Here is a 27,140-nt window from a genome sequence, read left to right as displayed (position 1 = left end):
GCGATAGACTGCATCCAATTTGTTGAGTAGGGTATTGGACGCTATTTTGTAAATGACATCGCCAAAGTCGAGGATTGGTAGGATGGTCAGTTTTACAAGAGTATGTTTGGCAGCATGAGTTTAGGATGCTTTGTTGCGAAATAGGAAGCCAATTCTAGATTTAACTTTGGATTGGAGATGTTTGATATGGGTCTGGAAGGAGAGTTTACAGTCTAACCAGACACCTAAGTATTTGTCCACTTATTCTAAGTCAGAGCCGTCCAGAGTAGTGATGTTGGACAGGCGGGTAGGTGAAGGTAGCGATCGGTTGAAGAGCATGCATTTAGTTTTACTTGTATTTAAGAGCAGTAAGCGAGGTAACATTGGTCAACTCTGATAATCGGCTCCAGGGCATGCTAACTCAGGGCTAACTGAGTTGTCTGAGCCGCGAGTTGAGTACTAATGAAATCAGATTCCCTCCCTCGCAAAAATTGCCATCATCCCCTTAATTTGAAGAAGATAGATTAAATAATTTAATCAAATGTATTTTTTTGTGTGTAAAAATATAGCAATGTTAAAATACCTATCACTTTACACATTTAATAAACTGAATAACAAAGCACACCAGAGGTGTGAGGCATTAACGATAAAGAATAAAATAAACACGCCACTTCTATGAGCCTATTTCACACCATTTACCTAAAAATGTAAATGTGACACTGACTCACCCATGTATTGATGTTTCAGCATTGTCTCAATGAACAGTTATGCGTTCGACGAGCCACGTGCGAAATGCATGCTCAGTTACAAGCCTGTTAGAGTTAGCAGCAGACGGATGAGCAATATCCACCGTCTATTACGGATGAAGCATGAGCTGGAATGTGAAGCTAACTGAAGCTGGCTAGCTTTAGAAATCCCTGAGTAGATCGAGCTTGCATCGTAGTATACCCCTCAGGTCACATTCTCCCTCATCAGGCCATGATAAATATTTTAAAACATTGTATACCCATCATCAGTGAAGATGAATAATGTATCTGCAAGCTTCAATTAATTTTTTTGGGGCCCAGAGTTGACAATCTATTATTTAAAGCAGTTATTATTGTGTAATTATGTTTGCTGATGCTTGTGTCTCAGCTGGGATATTGTGCACAATGTGAGAAGATTTACCAAAATGTGTGAAGACAAGGGTTGTTGAGAGAAGTTTGTAAAATATAATGCATTGGAGCTCTGTTTTCCTTGCATACAGACTGTATATAATGAGGAGTATACAGTGCATTCAAAGTGTTCAGACCCCTTCCCCTTTTCCACATTTTGTTATGTTACATCCTAATTCTAAAATGGAATAAATAAAAATGGTCCTCATCAATCTAAACACAATACCCCATAATGGCATAGCGAAAACAGTTTGTTTTTATGTTTGCAAATCTATTACAAATAAAAAACAGAAATACCTTATTTACATAAGCATTCAGACCCTTGGCTATGAGACTCGATATTGAGCTCAGGTGCATCCTGTTTCTAATGATTGTCCTTGATGTTTCTACAACTTGATTGGAGTCCACCTGTGGTAAATTAAATTGATTGGACATGATTTGGAAAGGCAAACACCTATCAATATAAGGTTCCAAAGTTGACAGTCCATGTCAGAGCAAAAACCAAGCCATGAGGTCGAAGGAATTGTGCGTAGAGCTCTGAGACAGGATTGTGTTGAGACACATAACTGGGGAATGGTACCAAAACAGTTCCGCAGCATTGAAGGTCCCCAAGAACACTGTGACCTCCATCATTTTTAAATGGAAGACGTTTGGAACCACCAAGACTCTTCCTCGAGCTGTCCGCCCGGCCAAACTGAGCCATAGTTGGAGAAGGGCCTTGGTCAGGGAGGTGACCAAGAACCCGATGGTCACTCTGACAGAGCTTCAGAGTACCTCTGTGGATTATGGGAGAACCTGCCAGAAGGACAACCATCTCTGCAGCACTCCACCAATCAGGCCTTAAGTTAGTGGCCAGGCGGAAGCCACTCCCCAATAAAAGACACATGACAGCCCGCTGGGAATTTGTCAAAAGGCGCCTAAAGGACTTTCAGACCATGAGAAACAAGATTCTCTGGTCTGGTGAAACCAAGATTGAACACTTTGGCCAGAATGCGAAGCATCACGTCTGGAGGAAACCAGGCACCGCTCATTATCTGGCCAATACTATCACTATGGTAAAGCATGGTGATGTAAGGCTTCTGTAATTAACGCTAGGTGCAGTATTACAAACAAACAATTTTGTGCTCAGAATTTCAATGACACAAGCTAAGGCACAATGTGCTGCAGTAGACTTGAGCTCAATTCCGAGTCTCATAGCAAAGTGTCTGAATATTTATGTAAATGGGGTATTTCAGTGAAGGGGTCAGAATATTTTATGAATGTGCTGTATATACCATTTAAATACAAGTCAACCAACTAATAGGCTAATATAAACTAGGGCCTATTTCAAGAATAATGTTCACCCTGTATGAAACGTTAATTTATCACAATGAATGGCTTTTTTTTAGATGGAACTCACAAACACATCACTGTGGGAAGTCTTTACCACTGGGTACCATGGACTGCAATGAATATGTATTTTGTCTTACTGCAGGAGAGGAGGGGTAAGCTTTTTCTAAGCCCTGGCAATCCTGTGAATCCCTACTGTACAATACAGAGGGAGGCTACTTTACTTTCCTTGCCCGTTGTAGCAGACCTTCTGCATAAGCATCTTTCCCTTAGTCCTGCTGCTTATCTTCCTCCAGCATTTACCCTGAGCTGAGAGCTGAGGGTTGAGAGCTGTGGGCTGGGAATGTATCCTTTAAAAACGTCTTATGGCTGCAATCCTGTTAACGGGATCAATATGACAACAGCCAGTGAAAGTGCAGGGCGCTAAATTCAAAACAACAGAAATCTCCTAATTAAAATTCCTCAAACATACATGTATCTTATACCGTTTTAAAGGTAATTTTGTTGTTAATCCCACCACAGTGACCAATTTCAAATAGGCTTTACAGCGAAAGCACCACAAATGATTATGTTAGGTCACCACCAACTCACAGAAAAACACAGCCATTTTTTCCAGGCAAAGAGAGGAGTCACAAAAAGCACAAATAGAGATAGAATTAGTCACTAACCTTTGATTATCTTCATCAGATGACACTCATAGGACTTCATGTTACAGAATACATGCATGTTTTGTTTGATAAAGTTCATATTTATATCTAAAAAAAATCTCAGTATACATTGGCGCGTTACGTTCACTAGTTCCAAAATCATCCGGTGATATTGCAGAGAGCCACATCATTTTAGAGACATACTCATTATAAATGTCGATGAAAATACAATTGTTAGACATGGAAATATAGATATACCTCTCCTTAATGCAACCGCTGTGTCAGATTTCAAAAAAACTTTACGGAAAAAAGCAAACCATGCAATAATCTGAGAATGGTGCTCAGATTTTTTATTTTTTATTATCCGCCATGTTGGAGTCAACAGAAATCAGAAATAACATTATAAATATTCCCTTACCTTTGATGATCTTCATCAGAATGCACTCCCAGGAATCCTAGTTCCACAATAAATGTTTGATTTGTTCGATAATGTCCATTATTTATGTCCAAGTAGCTACTTTTGTTAGGGCATTTAGTACACATATCCAAAAGCTTGTGCAGGTCCAGCCGAACGTTAGACAAAAACTCTAAAAAGTTATATTACAGGTAGTAGAAACATTTCAAGCTAAGTATAGAATCAATCTCTAGGATGCTTTTATCATAAATCTTCAATAACATTCCAACCGGAGAATTCCATTGTCTGTAGAAAAGCCAAGGCACGCTCGCTATCATGTGAAATGTGCATGACCAGGACCTGGCTCTTTGCCAGACCACTGACTCAAAGAGCTCTCATCCGGCCCCACATAACAGTAGAAACCTAATTCCAATTTCTAAAGACGGTTGACATCTAGTGGAAGCCTTAGGAAGTGCAACATAACCAATATCCCACTGTGTATTCAATAGGGTCTGGGTTGAAAATCGACCAACCTCAGATTTCCCACTTCCTGTTTGGATTTCTTCTCAGGTTTTTGCCTGACATATGAGTTCTGTTATACTCACAGACATCATTCAAACAGTTTTAGAAACTTCAGAGTGTTTTCTATGCAAATGTACTAATATGATGCATATATTACAAATTGGGACTGAGGAGCAGGCAGTTTACTCTGGGCACCTTTCATCCAAGCTACTCAAAAGTGCCCCTGCAGCCATAAGAAGTTAAATCACAGAACACCAAGTCTTGCCATTCCTCACGTAGTCATTTGATGATCACAGCAATTACAGCTTCTCTATTAGCTGTTCTCGCTTTCTCTCTCTCAGGTGTATTTCTCTCAGTTCACTCTTTCATCTGGTTTCCTCCACCTTCTTGGCTCTTCCATTTCTCTCTCTCGTGCCTGACTCATTTTCTCCTATGTACCTTTCTACTTCCCTTTTCTCTCTCGCCTAAGCGGATGCAGTAGCAGTGTTATAGCTTGTTAAAAATGAATTAATCATGTATTACCCTTACACCAAGCTGAAACCATTGTGAAACCTTGCTTAATTGCCACGCACAGTGCTTGAAGCAACTTATTAACATGGTCATTTTGTTTTGACAGTATATTCCAGACACAATGTATTACAAAAACATTTATTGGATCACACTTGTTCTAAGCAAGAGGATAATGTTGTCTAACTCTATGTGCTTATAATAACCCCATTCCAAACTTGAGCCAAATGCATAAGCTCTTTGAGACCATCCCATGCCCATAGCCTATGATTTGTTTTTAGTTAGTTCAGTCCTTTGCTCAGTTTTAAGATAATTGTCACTAGATGGGCATGCTAGAATGAGTATTGTCTGTTGTCAGCAACCTCACATGAGCAAGACCATGGGTGGTTTGTTATTTTGTTCTATTTTGTCTACCAAGGGTTAAGGAAAAGGGTAAGATATTCTTTGTTTCTTCTTTGATGCAGCTGTTCTAAGAGGGACCTTTAAGATTGCAGATCTGTCTTTCTCTTCGGTTGATGACACTGACTATCTCCTGTGATATTAGCATGCAGCCCAGCGGGCCACTGAACAACACCCCACCACAGCGTATTATTGAGCCAGCCTCTTAGACATGCTGTTAGCATAGCAAACCAAGACAGCTAGTGATGTCTGTATCCAGTATTACTACAGGAAAACACATAGGCTTTGCTATTGAGAAATTTAGAGATAAAGTACAACTGATTTTTGTTTTAATACCCTTGAGAAAGTGTTTCCTTGATAGTACAGTATTCCTGCTCAAGAGTCTTAAGTCTTACTGCAGTTGAACAAGGATTAAGAGAGAATTTTGGCGATATCTCAACCCAGTAACACAGAAAGTCTCGGTCCTGTTATGTTTATAGACCATACTGTAGCTGTTGTATATTTTCTGTGATTCAGTACTTTCCATGGTGCTGCTAATGGCCTTTGTTCTGAAATAAAGTACTGTCTAGGGACCTGTACCACTAATCATACTTTAGCTCATCTAGACATTTAGCAACTCATTAAAGACTTATAAATTACCTGTGAATATAAATGCTATCTTTTGGAAGGCCTTTATAACTGTTGCTCAAAATGCAAAAGGAATTACCAAAGAAAAAATGTTCAGTTGATTTGTTTAAACTGCTTAGAGAGATGATCTGCATCAGTATTGCATATCAGTTCAAGAACAGACATATCATGAGTTTGATCCCTGCTTGACATAAGACTGCTGTCTCTGGATTTGATATGCATACTGTAATGTGCTCGTCCACACACATAAACGCTTACTCAATCTCTGTCTTACTCTCCAGCCTCCAAAACACTCTTTCTCTGCTCTTTCTCCCATTTTTGTTCTAAAACAGACATATACATGTGTGGGAATACACAGAAGGCCACACACGCACGCACGCACGCACGCACGCACGCACACACACACACACACACACACACACACACACACACACACACACACACACACACACACACACACACACACACACACACACACACACACACAGACAGACACAGAGAGAGAGGGTTGTGGAAAAGGTACTCAATTGTCATAAAAGTATAGATACCTTAATAGAAAGTCAGCCAGTAAAATACTGCTTGAGTAAAAGTCTAAAAGTTTTAAATATACTTAAGTACCAAAATTAAATCTAATTGGTAAAATATACTTAACTATCAAAAGTAAAAGTAAACGTATTGTTAGATTATGGTAAAAACTAGAATATATGAGGAGTGATAGAAACTGGTTTTTACATCAGAAGTTAATCGTTATTTGTAGGAGCCAGATGGCTTTGGAATGTACTGAGTAGAGGGGAAGGCAGTCACAGGATTGCTATAGGTGATAAGGGTGGAGAACTTTGGATTAGGCATCAAGGGGGTTGAGGTCAAATCAGATCACCTCAAGGGAGAAGGAACAGTTTATTACCTCATCACTTTGTCTTCCTGTCGAACCATAAAATATGTAAGGGCTGGAGAGAAGGAGAAGTTGGTTAAACCTCTTAGCGCCACCTGAGACGTCTGCGTCCCACCCAGCCATCAGGAAATGTGAATGCGCCACGCCAAATGCTAATAGCACTCGTTAAAACTCAAACGTTCATTAAAACACACATGCAGGGTACTGAATTAAAGCTACACTCGTTGTGAATCTAGCCAACAAGTCAGATTTGTAAAATGCTTTTCGGCGAAAGCATGAGAAGCTATTATCTGATAGCATGCAACACCCCGAAATACCTGAAGCGGATGCGCTACACAAAACACAGAAATAAAATCTAAAACATTAATTACCTTTTGAGCTTCTTTGTTGCACTCCTATATGTCCCATAAACATCACTATTGGGTCATCTATGAAAACTGTGTGATCCAGAAAAAACTGTTTCAAAACGCAACGTCATTTTTTTTTTATTAAAAAAGTTGCCTATAAACTTTCACAAAACACTTCAAAATGCTTTTATAATCCAACTTTAGGTATTAGTAAACGTTAATAATCTATCAAATTGATCACGGGGCGATGTGTATTCAATAGCTCCACGTCTTCAAATCATGGTCGGAAATCTCTCTTCCAAAACATCCTGTCGTACACCGGATGGTATGGGGTCTCTCTTCTTCGTTTGACCAAGGAACAACCTCCAGGCAATTGCCAAGACTGGCGATATCATGTGGAAGCTGTAGGACTTGTAAGCTTGGAGCCATCTATTTTGCTGTGCCATAGACAATACATGCAATTGGCACATTGATATTGTTTCCACTTTTTGGTGATCAGTTTTCCTTGGGCTTTTCGACGAAACACACGTTCTGTTATAGTCACAGCCGTGATTTAACCAGTTTTAGAAACGTCAGAGTGTTTTCTATCCACACATACTAATCATATGCATATACTGTATTCCTGGCATGAGTAGCAGGACGTTGAAATGTTGCGTGATTTTTGTTCATAGTATCCGTTGCATTTTTTACTCTGAGAATTAGAACCTAACAGTATAAATCACTTAATTCCTTTTATTAAGCAAAGTAGACGGCAACATTTTCTTGTTTGTAAAATTTACGAATTGCCAGGTTCACACTCCAACATGCAGAGATTATTTACAAAAGATGCATTTGTATTTAATCAGTCAGCCAAGCCAGAGGCAGTAGGGATGACCATGTGTTCTCTTGATAAGTTTGAAAATGTGACTATTTTCCTCTTCTGCTAAGCATTCAAAATGAAACGAAAACTTTGGGTTTTCAGGGAAAATATATTTGGTCAAAATTACAATATTTTCATTAGGAATGTAGTGAAGGAAAAGTAACAGTTCTCAAAAATATAAATAGTAAAGAAAAGTACTTTACATCACTGCAAACAAAAACACACATAGTAGGCTACACAAACATTCACAGTAAAGGATAATCCATGTCCATACATAATGTATGACTTTATTTGTACCTGGAGACTTGAAGGGCTGGCCTAAGCCTTGAACTCAGCATAGTTAGGTCTGACATTCACCTCTCCCTGCAAAGCAGACAGGCATCACATCAGTCATATACAGGTGCTAAGTAGCAGAGGTAACTCATATCATGCTGTCCACAGAAGTTCAATGTTACTACAGACAAACCTTTAGAAAAACCTTTGTATGTTTCTGTACTTAGCATTTAGACTCTGGCGCTAGCCAACTATATTATCTTTCAATATTATCGTGTGTGTGTGTATAAATGCGTGCATGGTAGATAATTATGTCATCAGCCATGGAGGACGGCACCTGTCTGTCTACAAGGCACCGCAGGCAGGTTAGGACAAAAAGCCTTGTCTGTCCCATAGCACAGCTAGTCAAAGTATCCATACATTTGACAGAGAGGCGCCTCCCCATATGTGTTCAATTATCCAGTGAAATATCTGTGATGTGACGTGGTGTCATGTGTTGTGTGGGACTACATACTTTAAGTAACTGCCCAGTGTTTTCAGATTTCTAGGAGGTGTGACTTAAAATGAATTACAATATAAGTTAAATAGTGTTCTTTCTAATTAAAAAAAAAATGTAATAAGTACAGTATGTTTTAAAAATCAGCTTTGGTGTGAGCATGTACCGGTCATTAAAAATATTAATGCGAGTAGACTGCTGATTGGCCTGTTCATCCTCCTCAGAATGATGACATCGTCCTCTATGAGGAAATGGCAACCATGTCTGTTTGAGATACAACTTTAAAGTGGGATTTTCTCAAATGTCTGCTTTGGCCACAAATACCAGTATAGGACTCAACAACATGATTTGGGTATAGGAACTTTTAAAAGTGAGAATTCCACTGGACACTTACTTTGAGATGGGACAGTGTGGCATTCAGAGCCAAATGGGGTGGCAGGTAACCTTGAGGTTAGTGTGACTGGCCAGTAACTGAAAGGTTTCTAGTTCAAATCTCAGAGCTGCCAAATTCAAAATATGTTGTTCTACCCCTGATTAAGGCAGTTAACCCACTGTTCAGGTCCTGAGCTACAGGCAATTAGATTTGTGTATGTCATTTTAGGCTAAAACATGTTTTTAAAAGGGTCCGATACTTAAGAGAGTTAAGCACATGCCCAAATGAATTACCCCCTGGCGGGATAATATAGTTAATCTGAAACTGACGAAAAATATAAACGTCTTTGCAATTGATACAAACAAGTGGTGCATAAAAAAGTAGTTTCAAATGAAAACCAAGATGACTGCATTGAAATATAAACAGTAGGCTATAAGCCTATTTGAATCATATTGAAATACATTTAATGTTCAATCACTTGAGTTACATTTTTCTACTTGTCTGTAATTTTATCCCAATATATGATGATCCCAATATATGATGTCTTATGTGTGCAATGATGTGCCAATATCAGTGATTTAGTGATTTTTTTATTGGGTAAGCATTAGAATAATCACCCTCAATATTTGCAGCCACAGGTGGTAATATCTCTATAATTGTACTGTTAAGGTACGATTTGAATGGATAAAGCTGATCCTAGAGCAGCTCCTCCCTTGTCCACTGCGTGGATGATTTAAGGGCTTGTTTCTCTGAGCGGGTACATATATTCCTGATATGAGGGATAGAGGTCTCTAGCTTGAATATGTCTTTCAGCAACAGTCAAGGATCAGACAAATACGAGGCAGAGCATGCCCAGGATTTGTGGTTGAGTAGTATCAGAGCGCAATTGGAGTGGGATATATTTAATCTGCTCAAATTACGCTCTGCTCCTCGCTCCACACTCGACCACATAGTGGGGCAAAAAGTATTTAGTCAGCCACCAATTGTGCAAGTTCTCCCACTTAAAAAAATGAGAGAGGCCTGTAATTTTCATCATAGGTACACTTCAACTATGACAGACAAAATGAGAAAAACAATCCAGAAAATCACATTTGTAGGATTTTTAATGAATTTATTTGCAAATTATGGTGGAGAATAAGTATTTGGTCAATAACAAAAGTTTATCTCAATACTTTGTTATATACCCTTTGTTGGCAAATTCAAAACAACAGAAATATCATATTTAAAATTACTCAACCATACAAGTACCATTTAAAAATTTACACTTCTCGTTAATCCAACCAGTGTCCGATTTCAAAAAGGCTTTTCGGCGAAAGCAGAACATATCATTCATTATGTTAGGTCAGCAACTAGTCACAGAAAGCATTCAGCCATTTTCCAACCAAAGAGAGGTATCACAAAAAGCAGAAATATAGATAAAAATTAATCACTAACCTTTGACGATCTTCATCAGATGACACTCCCAGGACTCAATGTTACACAATACATGTATGTTTTGTTCGATCAAGTTCATATTTATATCCAGAATCCTCAGTTTACATTGGCGCCATGTTCAGAAATGCCTCCAAAACATCCGGAGAAATTGCAGAAAGCCACATTAAATAACAGAAATACTCATCATTAACTTTGATGAAATATACATGTTTTACATAGAATTAAAGATAAACTTGTTCTTAATGCAACCGCTGTGTCAGATTTCAAAAAAGATTTACGGCAAAAGCACAATATTTAACAATCTGAGAACAGCGTTCAGCCACAAAAGCAAGCCATTCAGCAAAGTGAGGAGTCAACAACATTCATAAATAGCATTATAAATGTTCACCTACCTTTGCTGATCTTCATCGGAATGCACTCCCAGGACTCCCACTTCCTCAAGAAATGTTTGTTTTGTTCGATTACGTCCATATTTGTGTCCAAATACCTCTGTTTTGTTCGCGCTTTTAGATCACTATTCCAAAGGCACAATGCGCGAGTGCAAAATCCAGACGAAAAGTCAAAAGAGTTCCATTACAGTTTGTAGAAACATGTCAAATGATGTTTACAATCAATCCTTCGGGTCTTTTTATAATAAATCTTCGATAATATTACAACCGGACAATAAGGTATTCATTAGAGGTAAAAGAAGGAATGGCGCACCTGCGTGACTGCACAGTATACTGATTGGCCTCAGCCTAGTCCACTTGTTGAAACAGCTGTTATTCGACACCCTTCCACAATAGAAGTCTCAAATAACTTTCTAAAGACTGTTGACATCTGCTGGAAGCATATTGGCATATTGGATAGGCAATCACTTAAATGAAACTACAAAACTCAGATTTCTCACTTCCGGGTTGGATTTGTCTCAGGTTTTCGCCTGCCATATGAGTTCTGTTATACTCAGACAGCAATCAAACAGTTTTAGAAACTTCAGAGAGTTTTCTATCTAATACTACTAATAATATGCATATATTATCATCTGGGACAGAGTAGCAGGCAGTTTACTCTGGGCACCTTATTTATCCAAGCTACTCAATACTGCCCCCCTATCACCAAGAAGTTAATGCAGATAGTCTGGGTCGCTATTTGGTTAACTATTTATGCCGTCCAGACTTGATGTATTGGTAATGCTTGCCGTGCTGTAGCAGAGACAATAGTCGGGTGGTTTTAATCTCTGACAATTGTTAGGGCCTTCCTCTGACACCTCTTGGTATAGAGGTCCTGGATTGCAGGAGGCTCGGCTTTAGTGATGTACTGGGCCGTATGCTCTACCCACTGTAGTGCCTTGTGGTCGGATGACAAGCAGTTTCCATACCAAGTGGTGATGCAGCCAGTCAAGATGCTCTCAAGTGTGCAGCTGTATTGTATGTACTTTTTGAGGAAATGCGGGCACATGCTAAATCTTTTCAGCCTCCTGATGGGGAAGAGGCATTGTCATGCATTCTTCATGACTGTGTTGGTTTGGTAGACCATGGTGGTTCGTTAGTGATGTGGAAACCAAAGAACTTGAAGCTCTCAATCCGCTCCACTACATCCCACTGCTCATCCCTCTGTTTCCTATAGTCCACAATCAAATCATTTGTCTTGCTGACGTTGAGGGAGAGGTTGTTGTCCTGGCACCACACTGCCAGGTCGCTGACCTGCTCTCTATAGGCGGTCTCATAGTCGTTGGTGATCAGGCCCAGCACCGTTGTGTCATCAGAAAATATAATAATGATGGTGGTGGTGTCGTGCGCTGCATGCAGTCATGGGTTAACAGGGAGTGTCACCACCTGGAGGGCACTATGGTATTGAACGCTGAGCTGTAGTCAATAAGCAGCTTTCTCGCATAGGCATTTATCTTATCCCAGTGGGAGAAGGCTGTGTATAGTGCAATATAAATTGTGTCATACTGTATGTGGATCTGTTGGGGCACTATACGAACTGGTCCAGGGTGTCTGGGATGATAGCGTCAAAGCATTTCATGGCTACAGATGTGAGTGCTACGGTTTCATTTAGACAGGATACTTTGGTGTTCTTGGGCACAGGGACTATGGTGGTCTGCTTGAAAGATGTAGGTATTACAAACTGGGTCAGGAAGAGGTTGAAAATGTCAGTGAAGACACCCACCAGCTGGTCAGCGCATGCTCTGAGTACGCGTCCTGATAATCCATCTGAATATTAACCTGTTTAAATGTCTTACTCAAATTGGCTATGGAGAGTGTGATCACACAGTTGTTCGGTCTGCTGGTGCTCTAATGCATGGTTCAGTGTTTCTTGCCTCAAAACGAGCATAGAAGACATTTACCTCGTCTGGGAGGCTGGCAGCTCATGGCTGAATTTCCCTTTGTAATCCCTGATAGTTTGCACGCCATGCCACATCCGACGAGCATCAGAGCTGGTGTAGTAGGATTCAATCTTAGTCCTGTATTGATGCTTTGCATGTTTGATGGCTCATTGGATGTTTTTCTTTTCACACCTTCATTTAACCAAGTAGGCCAGTTGAGAACAAGTCCTCATTTACAACTGCGAACTGGCCAAGTAAATGTAAATGTAGTAAGATTAGGGAGGTAAGGCAATAAATTGGCCACAGCGGTGAAATAATTGAAATTTAGCAATTAAACACTGGAGTGATAGATGTGTAGAAAATGAATGTGCAAGTAGAGATACTGGGGTGCAAAACAGAAGAAAATAAAAAACATAGGGATGAGGTAGTTGGGTGGGCTATTTACAGATGGGCTATGGACAGGTGCAATGATCGGTAAGCTGCTCTGACAGCTGATGCTTAAAGTTCATGAGAGACGTATAAGTCTCCAGCTTAAGCAATTTTTGCAATTTGTTCCAGTCACTGGCAGCAGAGAACTGGAAGGAAAGGCGGCCAAAGCAGGAGTTGGCTTTGGGGGTGACCAGTGAAATATACCTGCTGGAGTGCGTGCTACGGGTGGGTGCTGCTATGGTCAGATTTGCCTTAGGGAGGGTGAGGGAGAACCTTGTATGTGTTTCTGTGTGTGGTGTCAAGTTGTATGGAGTAAAGGTGACCTAGGTGCATTTTGTTTCCTCTAGTTGCAAAGTTGACATGCTGGTAAAAATGAGGTCAAATTAATTTCAGTTTCCCTGCATTAATATCACCTTCCAATGGAAGCGCCGCGTCTGGATGTACATTTGCTTGTTTTTGCTTATGGCCCGACACAACTCGTTGAATGCTGTCTTAGTGCCCTCTGATCTTGAAGATGTATGGAATGTTATCCATATCCTGATTCAGCCACAACACGGAAAAACATAGGATACTAGTTCTTCAGGTCCCATTGATAAGATAGTCTTGAAGGGAGCTTGTCCAATTTGTTCTCTGGTGAATGTATATTCACCTACAAAACAGAGTTCAATGGCAGTCTAAATGCTGGCCGACGTGGTCTAATCAATGGGCCAGAGGGCCAGAGGTAGGCCTGCTAATGTATAGTATTAGCCTTAACTAGAGTTACAGACATGCTAACCTAGCCCAACCATAGCCTTGCTACTTTTCCAGGGGCACTTATATTTGTTTATATTCTAACAAGTCCCAGAGCCATTACCACACAGTAGCACCTCATTAGCTTCCATAACATTTAAATGGCTTGTCATTTAGTCTGTTGGTCTTTGCCAAGTCTGTCTCAGGTATCACTGTTAAACGATCTAAAAAGAGCACACTTAAATCGGATTAAATCATAAGTGAGCATAAAGTGGAAGGTCTGTAATTATAGCAAAAGGGTGTGAAAGGCTTAGACAGCAAGAGCCCAGTTGTGAATTGGTACTGTAATTTATTCACCCTTGCTTGCTTACTGATGTGATACTGGAAGTTGCTCAATGTCAGAACCTAATGTTCACCATGTTATGTCCATGCTTTGCATGAATACACAGGAAGTTACAGTATGTTGTCTCACTGGAAATGTTTTGATTTCTGTACATGCTGCATTAAAATGACCCTTGATATTCTGTCTCTAAAGATGTTATTGCCTCTTATATACACAGACACATCTAAGGCACCTGATATTCACTTTTAGATTGCAGTGCATTTGGAAAGTATTCAGACTTTTTCCACGTTTTGTTACATTACAGCCTTATTCTATGTTTAGTTGAGCAACAACTGTACAGAAAATAAGGCACTTACTTTGATAGGAACGCACACAAGTCAAAGTTATCATTTGAAAGGAAAACAACAATGAAGGCAATTCTTGGACCAGCCAGAAAATATGCAAGGGGGGAAAGGTTTGTGCAAGACTGCGCAAATGTCTACATACTTGATCTGCGAAAACACTGGTGAATTGCTTTGGCTCTCATCAAAGAAAGGAAGTGTGTTCGGTTCAGTAAAGCCTCAATCATAAATGGGCTACTTCTATATGAATGAATGAGGAGGGAGAACACACCTCAATTCAAACTGTTGTTCGAAAATAAAATGTAGAAAATAATTTGAATTTGACAAGTTGAAACAGCCTGTAGTAAATCGGTTTGAGGGCAGCGGGGGTTAACTATTGCATAGCAATCACATTTTGGAACAGTGAGTGCATTCTGACATCACACCGTTAGAGATATTAGGAACTCACATATGAAAAGGTTCATCCATAGATTATTTTTCTGTTTCTAATGAACCCATCCACCACCCTCCGTCTTCCGATGAAACATATATTGTATGCTACATACTGTATACATACATTTTCCATATACATGGTACTTTTATATACAGAAATCAGATAACAATAATACATTGCCAAATATAAACTCTTTAATCCCACCCCTCAGCCACTCTCAGCCCACCCCATGTACAGTATCACCATAGACCATCCTTGTTTGGTTTCGAGGGTGGTCTGAGATTGCAGAGATTCTTAGCTTTGCCTCTATTCAGCAGTTTCATCCAGAGCATCATGGCCTTTGTAGCTCTTTAGGATAGCCACATTAGCAGCTAATTATCATTTCATTTTGGGAGGGTAAATACAGCAAATATATTGATAAAAGTCAACTTGTCCAAGAGAGATTTACATGGGTATCAAAACAACAGCCTACACGAAAACACAGGCCTTATTTTAAGTGTTTTTAAAAGATGTCAACATTTTTACTTGAAGACACAGACTTAATGTGCGCTGGAACTTGTCAATATTAAATAAAGTGCTAATTGCTATTGTAGAAACTTGTAAAAGTGTGAATATGGTTTTGTTTAGTGCAAGTTGTGTATGTGCCATATTCAACAGTGTGTCTGCTAAATGTGGTGGGAAGGAGCATACTGTCAGATTTTTTTTTCACAATTGTTTTTCTCAGTGGAAGTTCTCAGTGGTAAAGTGTCCAGGGATATTTAGTCATGTCCGCTCCATCTCTGTCTCTGTTTCTGTCTGCAGGTTTGCTCCTGTCAGTGAGCTGTCCCCAGTAGGCAGACCGGTGGGCAGCATCCTGGCAGCCGCCATCAACCAGACCATCTTCTACTCCATCGTGGGAGGAAACAAAGGTGGTAAGTGCAGACATTACCCCCTGGTGCCATAGATAGAAGAAACACTCACCAAAATAGGAAAACGTCATATTTCTGTTTATTAAATGCAATAACATACGATCTATTGAATAATGTACAATCCATTCTACAAAAATTGGATGCACTTTACTTGTGTTACAATTGCATCCAGGGAAATCAAGAGTGGAGATGTGCAAATGGTTAGCTCCAGTCTAAATATCAAAGGAGGGAGGTACAGAGGAGAGATGAGCGGCCAGTGATTTCTACTCTCCTGAAGTAGCAGCCATGAAGAGTGCTTCTCAGGGAAGGGATAACAGGTGTCTGAGACCACAGTGGAAGTTTTATTTTATCACAGTCTATTTCCATGTCTGTGAAGTCAATGTGCGATAGTCTTTATTAATGTGTGATGCACAGTCTACTCCTAAATATAACTCTTAAACAGAGTGTGCAACTACAGTACAGCAGCTGGGTGCAAAAAGTTTTTAAAAAACAAGAGGTTATCATTTTTGTGGTTGGCCTTTGGCTCACCAACAGACAAAATATTTTATTTTTTACCTCTCAGATGTTATGTCTCCTATAAGGGGAGCTTTGAGTGGTCCAACTGACATTTTAGTGTACAAAGCACCCTGTGAACTTTGTAGAGACCTATGCCTTATAGTGCCAGAAAACACAATTGGTGCGCTCTCCGTTACCATTCTGTCAGTGGAGCTGACTTGAACTGTCAGATTTCAGACCCCACATTTGCAAAGAGTGATGTGTCACATTTTCTGACCTACCCAGAAAAATAGTAAATTTGCTCTACCTCTGAGTGATGGAGACCAGCCTGGTAAACAGGCGTCAGTGTAGCAAATCCAACAGGTGTGGTGTCATCTCACTGTGATATTCTCAGCCGGATTTAAGTCTCTCAACATGAAAAAATACAACAGAATTTCATATAATTGAAACAAGACCACTTTATTTGTGTCACAGAATAATAAAATCACTTTGTGCTTCAAATCAAATCAAATGGTATTAGTCACATGCGCCAAATACAACAACTACTTTTACCCATCTACCAATAGGTGCCCTTCTTTGAGAGGCATTGGAAAACATCCCTGGTGTTTGTGGTTGAATCTGTGTTTGAAATTCACCGCTCGCCTGAGGGACCTTACAGCTAATTGTATGTGTGGGGTATAGAGATGAGGTAGTCATGCAAAAATCATGTTATACACTATTATTGGACACAGAGTGAGTCCATGTATTGATCACATGTTTACTAATATTGTAGAACTTTGTTCTAAAGCTGTATCTGTACCCATTGGAAGCAGTGATCTAGGAAAGCCAAAGTTCCAAAACTGGTCCTAAAATATTGTATAAAAGATCATGCAAAATATTTTGCTGTGACTCTCATGTGGATGATGTTAAAAATGTTTCTGGTCTCATGTGATTAATAATGAGCATGCAGACACTGCCCTTGATGAATTTATGAAATTGCAACTTCCAATTATTGATAAACATGCACCTGTTGAGGCTCCATGGATTGATGATAGACCTCTCCCATCTTTACAACCATTGAATCTATATGTTTTGACCATGACAGTTTACAATCTAAAGTAACACCAAGTTAGTCTCCTCAAATTGTTCAACAGCCACACCATTCATGACCAGATTCAGCTGAGGTCTAGAACTTAGGGAATGATTTGTACAATGCTCTTTATTTTAGAGATATTCAGGACCAGTTTATTACTGGCCACCCATTCGAAAACAGACTGCAACCCTTTGTGTCTAAGTATACCGAGCATGTCCACATCTATGTCAGACCATTTTATTGGTAAACTTCAGGGTAATGTAAAGGTAGATTTTTTTATTGATCCAATACATAATATAGTACATTTATCATAATTTGGTTTTAATCCGGAGCGATTTGAAAAAATACCTAGATCCTCTGAGGCTGTGGAGGGATTCTAATTGTGGATTTAAAAGAAAACATGAATCATCAATGTACAATGTCACCTTTGTTTTTAAGCCAGGGATTTATAATACATTAATATTATTGTTGGATCTAATTTTAACAGCTAACAGTTCGATATAATAAATAGATATGACGATAGTGGACAATCTTGTTTTACTCCTCTTGACAGTTTAAAACTTTCTGAGATGTAGCCATTATTTTTAATTTTACGCCTAGGGTTACTATACATAACTTGAATCCATTTTATAAGAGATTTTCCAAAATGGAAATATATGTTTATATATAAACTCCAGTCGTAATTTATCAAAAGCCTTTTCAAAGTTAAAACATGCTAATAATGGTCCCCTGAGTAAATACTTCCACTGATATGCCATCCAGACCTGGAGTTTTACTGGACTTATTAAAGGCTTTAATTGCATCAAGAAGTTCCTCTTATGTAATTTGGCCTACACATGAGTCTTTCTGAACATATGAGAATTTTACATACTTAATAGGGAAAAAAATCCATACAATTAGCTTCGGTTAGTGGAGATGGAGGAGACTGAAACAAAAACATATGCTTAAAACCTCTCTGGGATAGGCAGGACACAAATGTCCCACTTGGCCAATTGCCAGGGAAAATGCAGTGGGCCAAAATAAAATAAAATACTATAAATTCAAACTTTCATTAAATCACACATGTAAGATACCAAATTAAAGCTACACTTGTTGTGAATCCAGCCAATGTGTCAGATTTCAAAAATATAAATCATGCCTTACCTTTGACGAGCTTCTTTTGTTGGCACTCCAATATGTCCCATAAACATCACAAATGGTCCTTTTGTTCGATTCATTCCATCGATATATATCCAAAATGTCAATTTATTTGGTGTGTTTGATCCAGAAAAAAACAGCTTCCAATTTGCGCAACATCACTACAAAATATCTCAAAAGTTACATGTAAACATTGCCAAAACATTTCAAACTACCTTTGTAATACAACGTTAGGTATTTTAAAACGTTAATAATCGATCAAATTGAAGACGGGTCTATCTGTTTTCAATACAGGAGGATCACAAAGTGCTACTTTTTTAGTCTTGCACAATTCTCAAACAGTACACATAACGTTACCCTGATCCAAGATGGCCGTACTTCTTCATTATACAAAGGAATAACGTCAACCAATTTCCAAAGACTGGTGACATCCAGTGGAAGCGGTAGAAACTGCAAACAAGTGCCTTAAAAATCTAATTTCCCAATGAAAATTCATTGAATAGACAGTGACCTCAAAGAAAATAAATTCTGGATGGTTAGTCCTCTGGGTTTTGCCTGCTACATAAGTTATGTTATACTCACAGACATGATTCAAACTGTTTTAGAAACTTCAGAGTGTTTTCTATCCAAATCTACTAATAATATGCATATCTTATATTCTTGGCATGAGTAGCAGGAAGTTGAAATTGGGCACGCTATTTATCCAAAAGTTAAAATGCTGCCCCCTATCCCAAAGAGGTTTTAACCTGTAGTGACGCCCATCCCGTGAATGGGACCGTTATCATCATCTGACACTAATTAGCATAACGCAACCGACATAAATCTTCCTAGAAAATATTCCTATTCATGAAAATCACAAGTGAAATATATTGGAACACAGCTTAGCCTTTTGTTAATCACCCTGACATCTCACATTTTAAAAATATGCTTTACAGCCAATGCTAGACAAGCATTTGTGCAAGTTTATCATAGCCTAGTATAGCATTATGCCTTGCTAGCAGCAGGCAAACTTGTCACGGAAATCAGAAAAGCAATCAAATTAAATTGTTTACCTTTGATGAACTTCGGATGTTTTCACTCACGAGAATCCCAGGTAGACAGCCAAATTAGCTCCATGATATCGACAGAAACATGGTAAACGTTGTTTAGAATCCATCCTCAAGGTGTTTTTCTAATATCTATTCGATAATATATTCGTCGGGACAATTTATTTTTCACTAGGATCGATTGGAATAATGGCTACCTCTGTATTTTACGCGAGAATCTCTCTCGGAGCCACCATGTGACCACTTACGCAATGTGGCCGCCTATGGCTATTCTTCAACAGAAATGCGTAAAACTACGTCACAATGCTGTAGACACCTTGGGGAATACGTAGAAAGCGTAAGCTCGTTGATGGTACATTCACAGCTGAATAGGGAGTCATTGGAAACAGCATTTCAAAACCTGGGGCACTTCCGGATTGTATTTTTCTCAGGCTTTCGCCTGCAACATCAGTTCTGTTGTACTCACAGTCAATATCTTTAACATTTTGGAAACATTAGTGTTTTCTATCCAAAGCTGTCAATTATATGCATATTCTAGCATCTTTTCCTGACAAAATATCCTGTTTAAAACGGGAACGTTTTTTTCCCAAAAATGAAAAAACTGCCCCCTAACACCAAGAGGTTATTAAAGTACTTCCTCTTTCAAAATATTGTTCAGTGAATCATGAGTGACTCCATCCTTTGTAAAAAGTTTCAGTAAAACAAATTCGGTAGCATTTCGATGTTGAAGATTGAAAAATAATAGTCTTTTTATGGTGTTTCTTTTGCAGTGGCTTCTTCCTTGCTGAGCGGCCTTTCAGGTTATGTCGATATAAGACTCGTTTTACTGTGGGTATAGATACTTTATACCTGTTTCCTCCAGCATCTTCACAAGGGCCTTTGCTGTTTTTCTGGGTTTTCACACCTAAGTACGTTCATCTCTAGGAGACAGAATGAGTCTCCTTCCTGAGCAGTATGACGGCTGCGTGGTCCCATGGTGTTTTTACTTGCATACTATTGTTTGTACAGATGAACATGGTACCTTCAGGCATTTTGAAACTACAATCTAAGTGTATGTAAACTTCCGACTTCAACTGTAGGTATTTAACCTCTGCGCACAGAACCTGTTAGCAGGATGAAATTCGACAACATACGGTGATCGCTACATAAATAGTCATATTAAACATTCATGAAAATACAAGTGTCTCTCACATGTTTCGAAAGCCTAGAATCTTGCAGATTTAAAAAAGGATTTACTGCGAAAGAATACGATGCGATTTTCTGAGGATAGAGCCCCATAAAAAACAACTATTTCAACGGGACGTATTTCGCGGGACGTATTGACTGAAAGAAACCGACAACAAGTAATGACATCATTGTGCATCACTGTTTTGTTGATTGACTGTATTTTAACCCAATGACTGATCGTCTGGAAATCTAGCTGGGTAGATAGCCAATGAGCTGAGGTAAACGGCAATATGTAATGTTTATGTGTTGGAAGACCAACCCATGTAGTAAACTCCGGCGTAAAGAGGGTCATTTTTCATTGAAGTTTCATACCGGAAGGAGCAACGCATGTTACATACAGCGTTGTTTTGGAAAAGCGCGTCTACAGCTGTTTATATATCAATCAGTATGGCGACTAAGTCAGGGAAAGCTAAATCTAAGTCTAGATATACAGATGTACACGCAATTTTAGAAGAAATTGATCAGGAAATGAGAGAGATTGTTGGAGGATGATTCATTTAGAGATTCCCAATTGGAGGAATATTTTTTGAACGGAGAGGACATCGTTTTGGGCTGGTAAGTTTTTCTTATGCCAATGCCGTTGTTTAAAATTAATAATTTTAATTATTATTTGTGAAATGAAATAGCCTATTTGAGAATGTTGAGGGGAGGGCAGGCCCACAACAATGGCCAAAGGGAAAAGGGCACAGCATGGAGGCGTCACTGTGTTCTTTGCCAAATGAAGTCCCCCATCACCTGCACCACATGTTTGGTGACCCTCTGCTTTACAGCAGAAAGAGACTGCTATGGCACCTGGCATCAGCAGCACAATATTGTGTAGAGGACTGAGGGTCTTCCAAATATTGAAAGTGCTATTTTGTAAATGTATATATATTTTTTCATGTTTTTTCTCCATTCTTTGGGGGTGGATGTGTTAGAATACCATTTTGGTATTTTGTATATAGTTATTCCATTCAAAATGTATAACTTCACCAATTTGGCCACTTGGGTACATTTGGGCAACTTGTGTGGGACACCTGGGTGAGTTCATGATAAATGTCATGTAGCACAATCATTTTGGAAGTTATCATCCTGACACTTTGCACAAGTACTCTTACCCTCTTATGTTTTTCACTGAAATTGTCCCCATCATCCTATCTGAATGTTTGTTTTGTCTTTTAAAGATGATGTTACAACAATAAAAATGAAAAAACGTATGTTTTTTTTCATTGTATTATCTAAACCAGATCTATTGTGTTATACTGTGTTTTCCTACATTCAATTCACATTTACACAAACTTCAGAGCGTTTTCTTTTAAAACCATATTATAATTTCACACAATAATACTAGAGTCTTATGTAGCTTGTAGAGTTGATAAATTCTCATATATTTTTTAAAAGAATCTTGGATCATCATTATTTGGACAGTATAGTTTAATAAACCATATATGTTTATGGTCCAATAACATGTTTAAAATCCTCCATCCACCTTGAGGATCTGTTTGGACAATTTGCACATTTGGATCAAAATTACTGTTACTATTAATATAATAATATAATATAAGGACCCCTTTTGAATTTCTTTGCCGATGGGAGAAATATATTTTGACAGCCCCAGTCCTTTTTTCACAAAACTTCATTTAAAATTGTTGAATGAGTTTCCTGTAAACAATAGATATTATATTCCTTCTCTTTTAGCCAGGTAAAAACCGATCGTCTTTTCTTATTATCTGCTCAGCCATTACAAATTTAACTGGCTATACTTATTTCACAAATTACCATAATGAGAAGCAAGTTTCAATTCTATTTATCATAATATATGTTTGTAAACGTGCCATTAAAAAGTAACATAAGATTGAGTGTCTATATAGCTGTACCATAATATTTGCATTGCTACTAATTAAACCTCCAATTGGTCCCCACTATTCCACCTGCTAAAACCCCTCCTCATGCCGAGTTGGGTTGTCATCCCAATGAATGGCAGACCCCACCCGAACCCCCGGATCCCATGGCCCCAGAGAGACCAGAATCCATCCTTCGAAAAGAGCACACAGTGCCACCCACAGAACAGCAGTAGATCAAATGCCAAAAACGTTTACATTTCCCTCACCTCAATTTGTTTTAAATATATATATAATATATATATATTAAAATCCTGTTTATCTTAATTTCCTTAACATATTTCAGCTATTCATATTTGTAGGAATGTAGACAGTTTATTGTTACAGCTTACCAGTATTGCCATTACAAACATTACATTTAGGCAAGCAATTATTATTTTAGCAAATAATAATTGTGATTCATCCAATGTTGTCCCTAACATATTTTACTCACGCACGCACGCACGCACGCACACACACACACACACACACACACACACACACACACACACACACACACACACACACACACACACACACACACACACACACACACACACACACACACACACACACACACACACACACACACACACACACACACAACCCCTTTCCCCCACAAACAACCATAGACTCAGATGCTCAACAGTTGCACCATCCCAGAGCCCAACTCAAGAAAGACCTTGTTCACGAATGCATATACAATTGCAGCTGTATGAGAAGGCCTGCAAAACTGAGCAGAAATGGGGAGATTTGATTAACCATTGTCACGTCCGAGGTGATGGAGATCAGATTTACCTCCTTCCTCTGAAACACACACACATGGTCCCCTGTTGTGACCATATTCCCAAGCATCTCCGTGCAGTCAGACCTTTGATGATTTTGTGCCACCAGTGCCACAATAGTATGGCCCCTCTCTGAATGTCAGTGTGACCCCCTCCTCATGGGTTATTGCTGCTAGTGTTGCTAGCACTGACACTGCTTGGGTGTAGGCATCCCCACCAGCTAGGTACAAGATCAGTTACAAGATCAAGATCATTAAGGTTCTCATTAGCAGCTTTGAGAATTCCCTTGTATATTATGCTCTCCCATCAGGGGGCTCTGGTTTTGCAGGACCAAGATTGCCAGGCAGGCTCAGAATCTTGAGGGGGTGGTGCTGCTCTAGAAGGTCTCTGGCCGCATTTTGGCTGCATACAGGCAGCTTACAGCAGGCCCATAAAACAGATAGGGACTTATCTTTGGTGTCTGCGTCATTCATGTGGGTGTCTAGGGTATAGGGTTGTGGACCGTTCCATCAAGATCGGACCATAAATAAGTAAATTAGATGCATTTTATTTTAGGTACACTTCAACTATGACAGACAAAATGAAAAAAAAATCCAGAAAATCACATTGTAAGATTTTTAAGGAATTTATTTGCAAATGATGGTGGAAAATAAGAATTTGGTCAATAACAAAAGTTTATCTTAATACTTATGTTATATACCCTTTGTTGGCAATGACAGAGGTCAAACGTTTTCTGTAAGTCTTCACAAGTTTTTCACACACTGTTGCTGGTATTTTGGCCCATTCCTCCATGCAGATCTCCTCTGGAGCAGTGATGTTTTGGGGTTGTTGCTGGGCAACACAGACTTTCAACTCCCTCCAAAGATGTTCTATGGGGTTGAGATCTGGAGACCGGCTAGGCCACTCCAGGACCTTGAAATGCTTCTTACGAAGCCACTCCTTCTTTGCCCGGGCGGTGTGTTTGGGATCATTGTCATGCTGAAAGACCCAGCCACATTCTCCCAATCTTCTTCTGGATCATCCAAATGCTCTATAGCAAATTTCAGACGGGCCTGGACATGTACTAGCTTCCCCCATGCTTCACAGTAGGTATGGTGTTCTTTGGATGCAACTCAGCATTCTTTGTCCTCCAAACACGACAAGTTGAGTTTTTACCAAAAAGTTATATTTTGGTTTCATCTGACCATATGACATTCTCCCAATCTTCTTCTGGATCATCCAAATGCTCTCTAGCAAACTTCAGACGGGCCTGGACATGTACTAGCTTAAGCAGGGGGACACGTCTGGCAGCGTAGTGTGTTACTTACTTACTTTGTTACTTTGGTCCCAGCTCTCTGCAGGTCATTCACTAGGTCCCCCCGTGTGGTTCTGGGATTTTTGCTCACCGTTCTTGTGATAATTTTGACCCCACGGGGTGAGATCTTGCGTGGAGCCCCAGATCGAGGGAGATTATCAGTGGTCTTGTATGTCTTCCATTTCCTAATAATTGCTCCCACAGTTTATTTCTTCAGACCAAGCTGCTTACCTATTGCAGATTCAGTCTTCCCAGCCTGGTGCAGGTCTACAATTTTGTTTCTGGTGTCCTTTGACAGCTCTTTTTGGTCTTGGCAATAGTGGAGTTTGGAGTGTGACTGTTTGAGGTTGTGGACAGGTGTATTTTATACTGATAACAAGTTCAAACAGGTGCCATTAATACAGGTAATGAGTGGAGTAAAGAGGAGCCCCTTAAAGAAGAAGTTACATGTCTGTGAGAGCCATGTAACAAAACGTCTTAATTTAATACATTTTAAATGCAGACTGTAAAACAACTAAATAAGAGAAAAAGTCAAGGGGTGTGAATACTTTCTGAAGGTACTGTACTTGAGCTTGTGTCCTCAAAAGTGAGTACACCTCAGCAATTTCTAACTATTTTTTACCAGAGAGGTGAGTTCCAGACCATTCTAAAACTATGCAAAATTACCAGTTATTGTTTATGGCCATCTCAAATGATGGTTATATCTATTTAGGTGTAAATCTCAATTTAATCCAATGTTGATCCTGTCAGAGAGTGCTTCCAATACCTCCTCATATTGTTTGTTTTCTTGTTGGTTGCAGGTGAATTCCAAGTGAATAACCGGACAGGTGTGATCTCCACGGCTAAGCTTCTGGATTATGAGACTGTTACCAGCTACGTGCTCAGGGTCCAGGCTGACTCCATGGCTGTGGTCAAGGCCCAACTGCGGGTTCCCTCCAAAAGTAAGACAGGGGTATTGAGCTAGACATAGGGGGCTGGGATGCTACATCAGTTAATCACCTTTCTGGCTAGATACGGTGGTTGACATTTGTATCATGGTCCTAAGAGGAGGTGTCACATCAGAGAAACCCACTTCACCTCACTTATCTCTGCAATTATTGTAATACAGACCAGGGCACCTTGCCGTCTAATTTGTATTTTTATTAAAACCTTATTGAGTTCAAATAAACAAAACAGAACAGGGCGTAATTGTCAGAGTCCAATTAAAATCACTACACATGTAGACACACACATGCACACACACACACACACACACGTTTAATAAAGCAGAGTCAATTTTTCAAATCAATTTAACCCATAAGAGTCTAAACCCTGTCTAAGCCTGGGGAGAGGGTCTACTAAGCTATACTGAATAGTTTTAAGAAGGTCATACTAAGGATCATGTTGCTATTTCATTTAGAATAATAACATTACATTACATTTACATTTACATTTAAGTCATTTAGCAGACGCTCTTATCCAGAGCGACTTACAAATTGGTGCATTCACCTTATGACATCCAGTGGAACAGCCACTTTACAATAGTGCATCTAAATCTTTTAAGGGGGGTGAGAATGATTACTTTATCCTATCCAAGGTATTCCTTAAAGAGGTGGGGTTTCAGGTGTCTCCGGAAGGTGGTGATTGACTCCGCTGTCCTGGCGTCGTGAGGGAGTTTGTTCCACCATTGGGGAGCCAGAGCAGCGAACAGTTTTGACTGGGCTGAGCGGGAACTGTACTTCCTCAGTGGTAGGGAGGCGAGCAGGCCAGAGGTGGATGAACGCAGTGCCCTTGTTTGGATAAGATCCCTTGAAGTATACAAATATATATTTTTTAAATGTGTTGATGAAAAATGTTATTTGTCGTTAGTGCTATTGAATAACAGATTCACTACATGCAACAACAACAGATAGTCCCTCCCCCCCAAAAAAAAAATCTAAAATGAAGTTTGTTCTGAAGTGTCTGTCCCTTTTTGGTCCATTTTTTCAACTGGTACCGGGGACCTTCAGATGAGTCTTGTGAGGCCTGTGGGAGTCCTAGAGCAAAACAACTGACATATAAATGTTCGTGAGAGGGTTGGCTGTGCCGACTTCAGACGAATCCTAAGACCCTTGTGGGGGTTGTACAGCAAAACGGAGAACACAGTCGTGTTCAACGTCACTTTTCACCCCAGATGTGGAAGTGCTACATAGGTTGATGCAGTTGATTGAGGTGGAGATGCATCTACTGCAAAACTAACATATTTTTATGGTGATTTTATTATTATGCTAATTACAGACATTTCCGTGGGGGTGCGGATATCGACCTTCGGGGGTTAACACACCTCCCCCAGCCCCACCACTCCTTTCCTTAAATGAAATTGCACTCTACACACACTCAAGAGCGCTTTCTGCCATGGTTTTCTTTATGTAAATTTGTGTGTGTGTGCTGCATTTCTCACTGTGTGGTTGTATTGCTCTACGCTTGCAATAATCTGTTTGTGAGAGTTTGCCTTTACTGAAAAGTTTCAATTTCCCAGAAGAC

General features: G+C 39.5%; 1 protein-coding gene across 1 annotated transcript in view; it reads left to right on the top strand.

Annotated features, from left to right (window-relative positions):
- LOC118400216 (protocadherin-15-like) overlaps positions 1–27,140 on the top strand; it is a 239,626-nt gene that overhangs the window by 176,612 nt on the left and 35,874 nt on the right. Inside the window, exons 25-26 of the mRNA XM_035796860.2 lie at positions 15,617–15,726; positions 25,439–25,579. Of these exons, the coding sequence (XP_035652753.2) occupies positions 15,617–15,726; positions 25,439–25,579 (251 nt within the window). The remainder of the gene's footprint in view (positions 1–15,616; positions 15,727–25,438; positions 25,580–27,140) is intronic.

Source organism: Oncorhynchus keta, chromosome 2 (genome assembly GCF_023373465.1).
Source record: "Oncorhynchus keta strain PuntledgeMale-10-30-2019 chromosome 2, Oket_V2, whole genome shotgun sequence".
In the NCBI taxonomy this organism is placed as follows: domain Eukaryota; kingdom Metazoa; phylum Chordata; class Actinopteri; order Salmoniformes; family Salmonidae; genus Oncorhynchus; species Oncorhynchus keta.
Note: the sequence above shows the minus strand (reverse complement) of the source record. Positions and strands in the feature narration are given on the sequence as shown.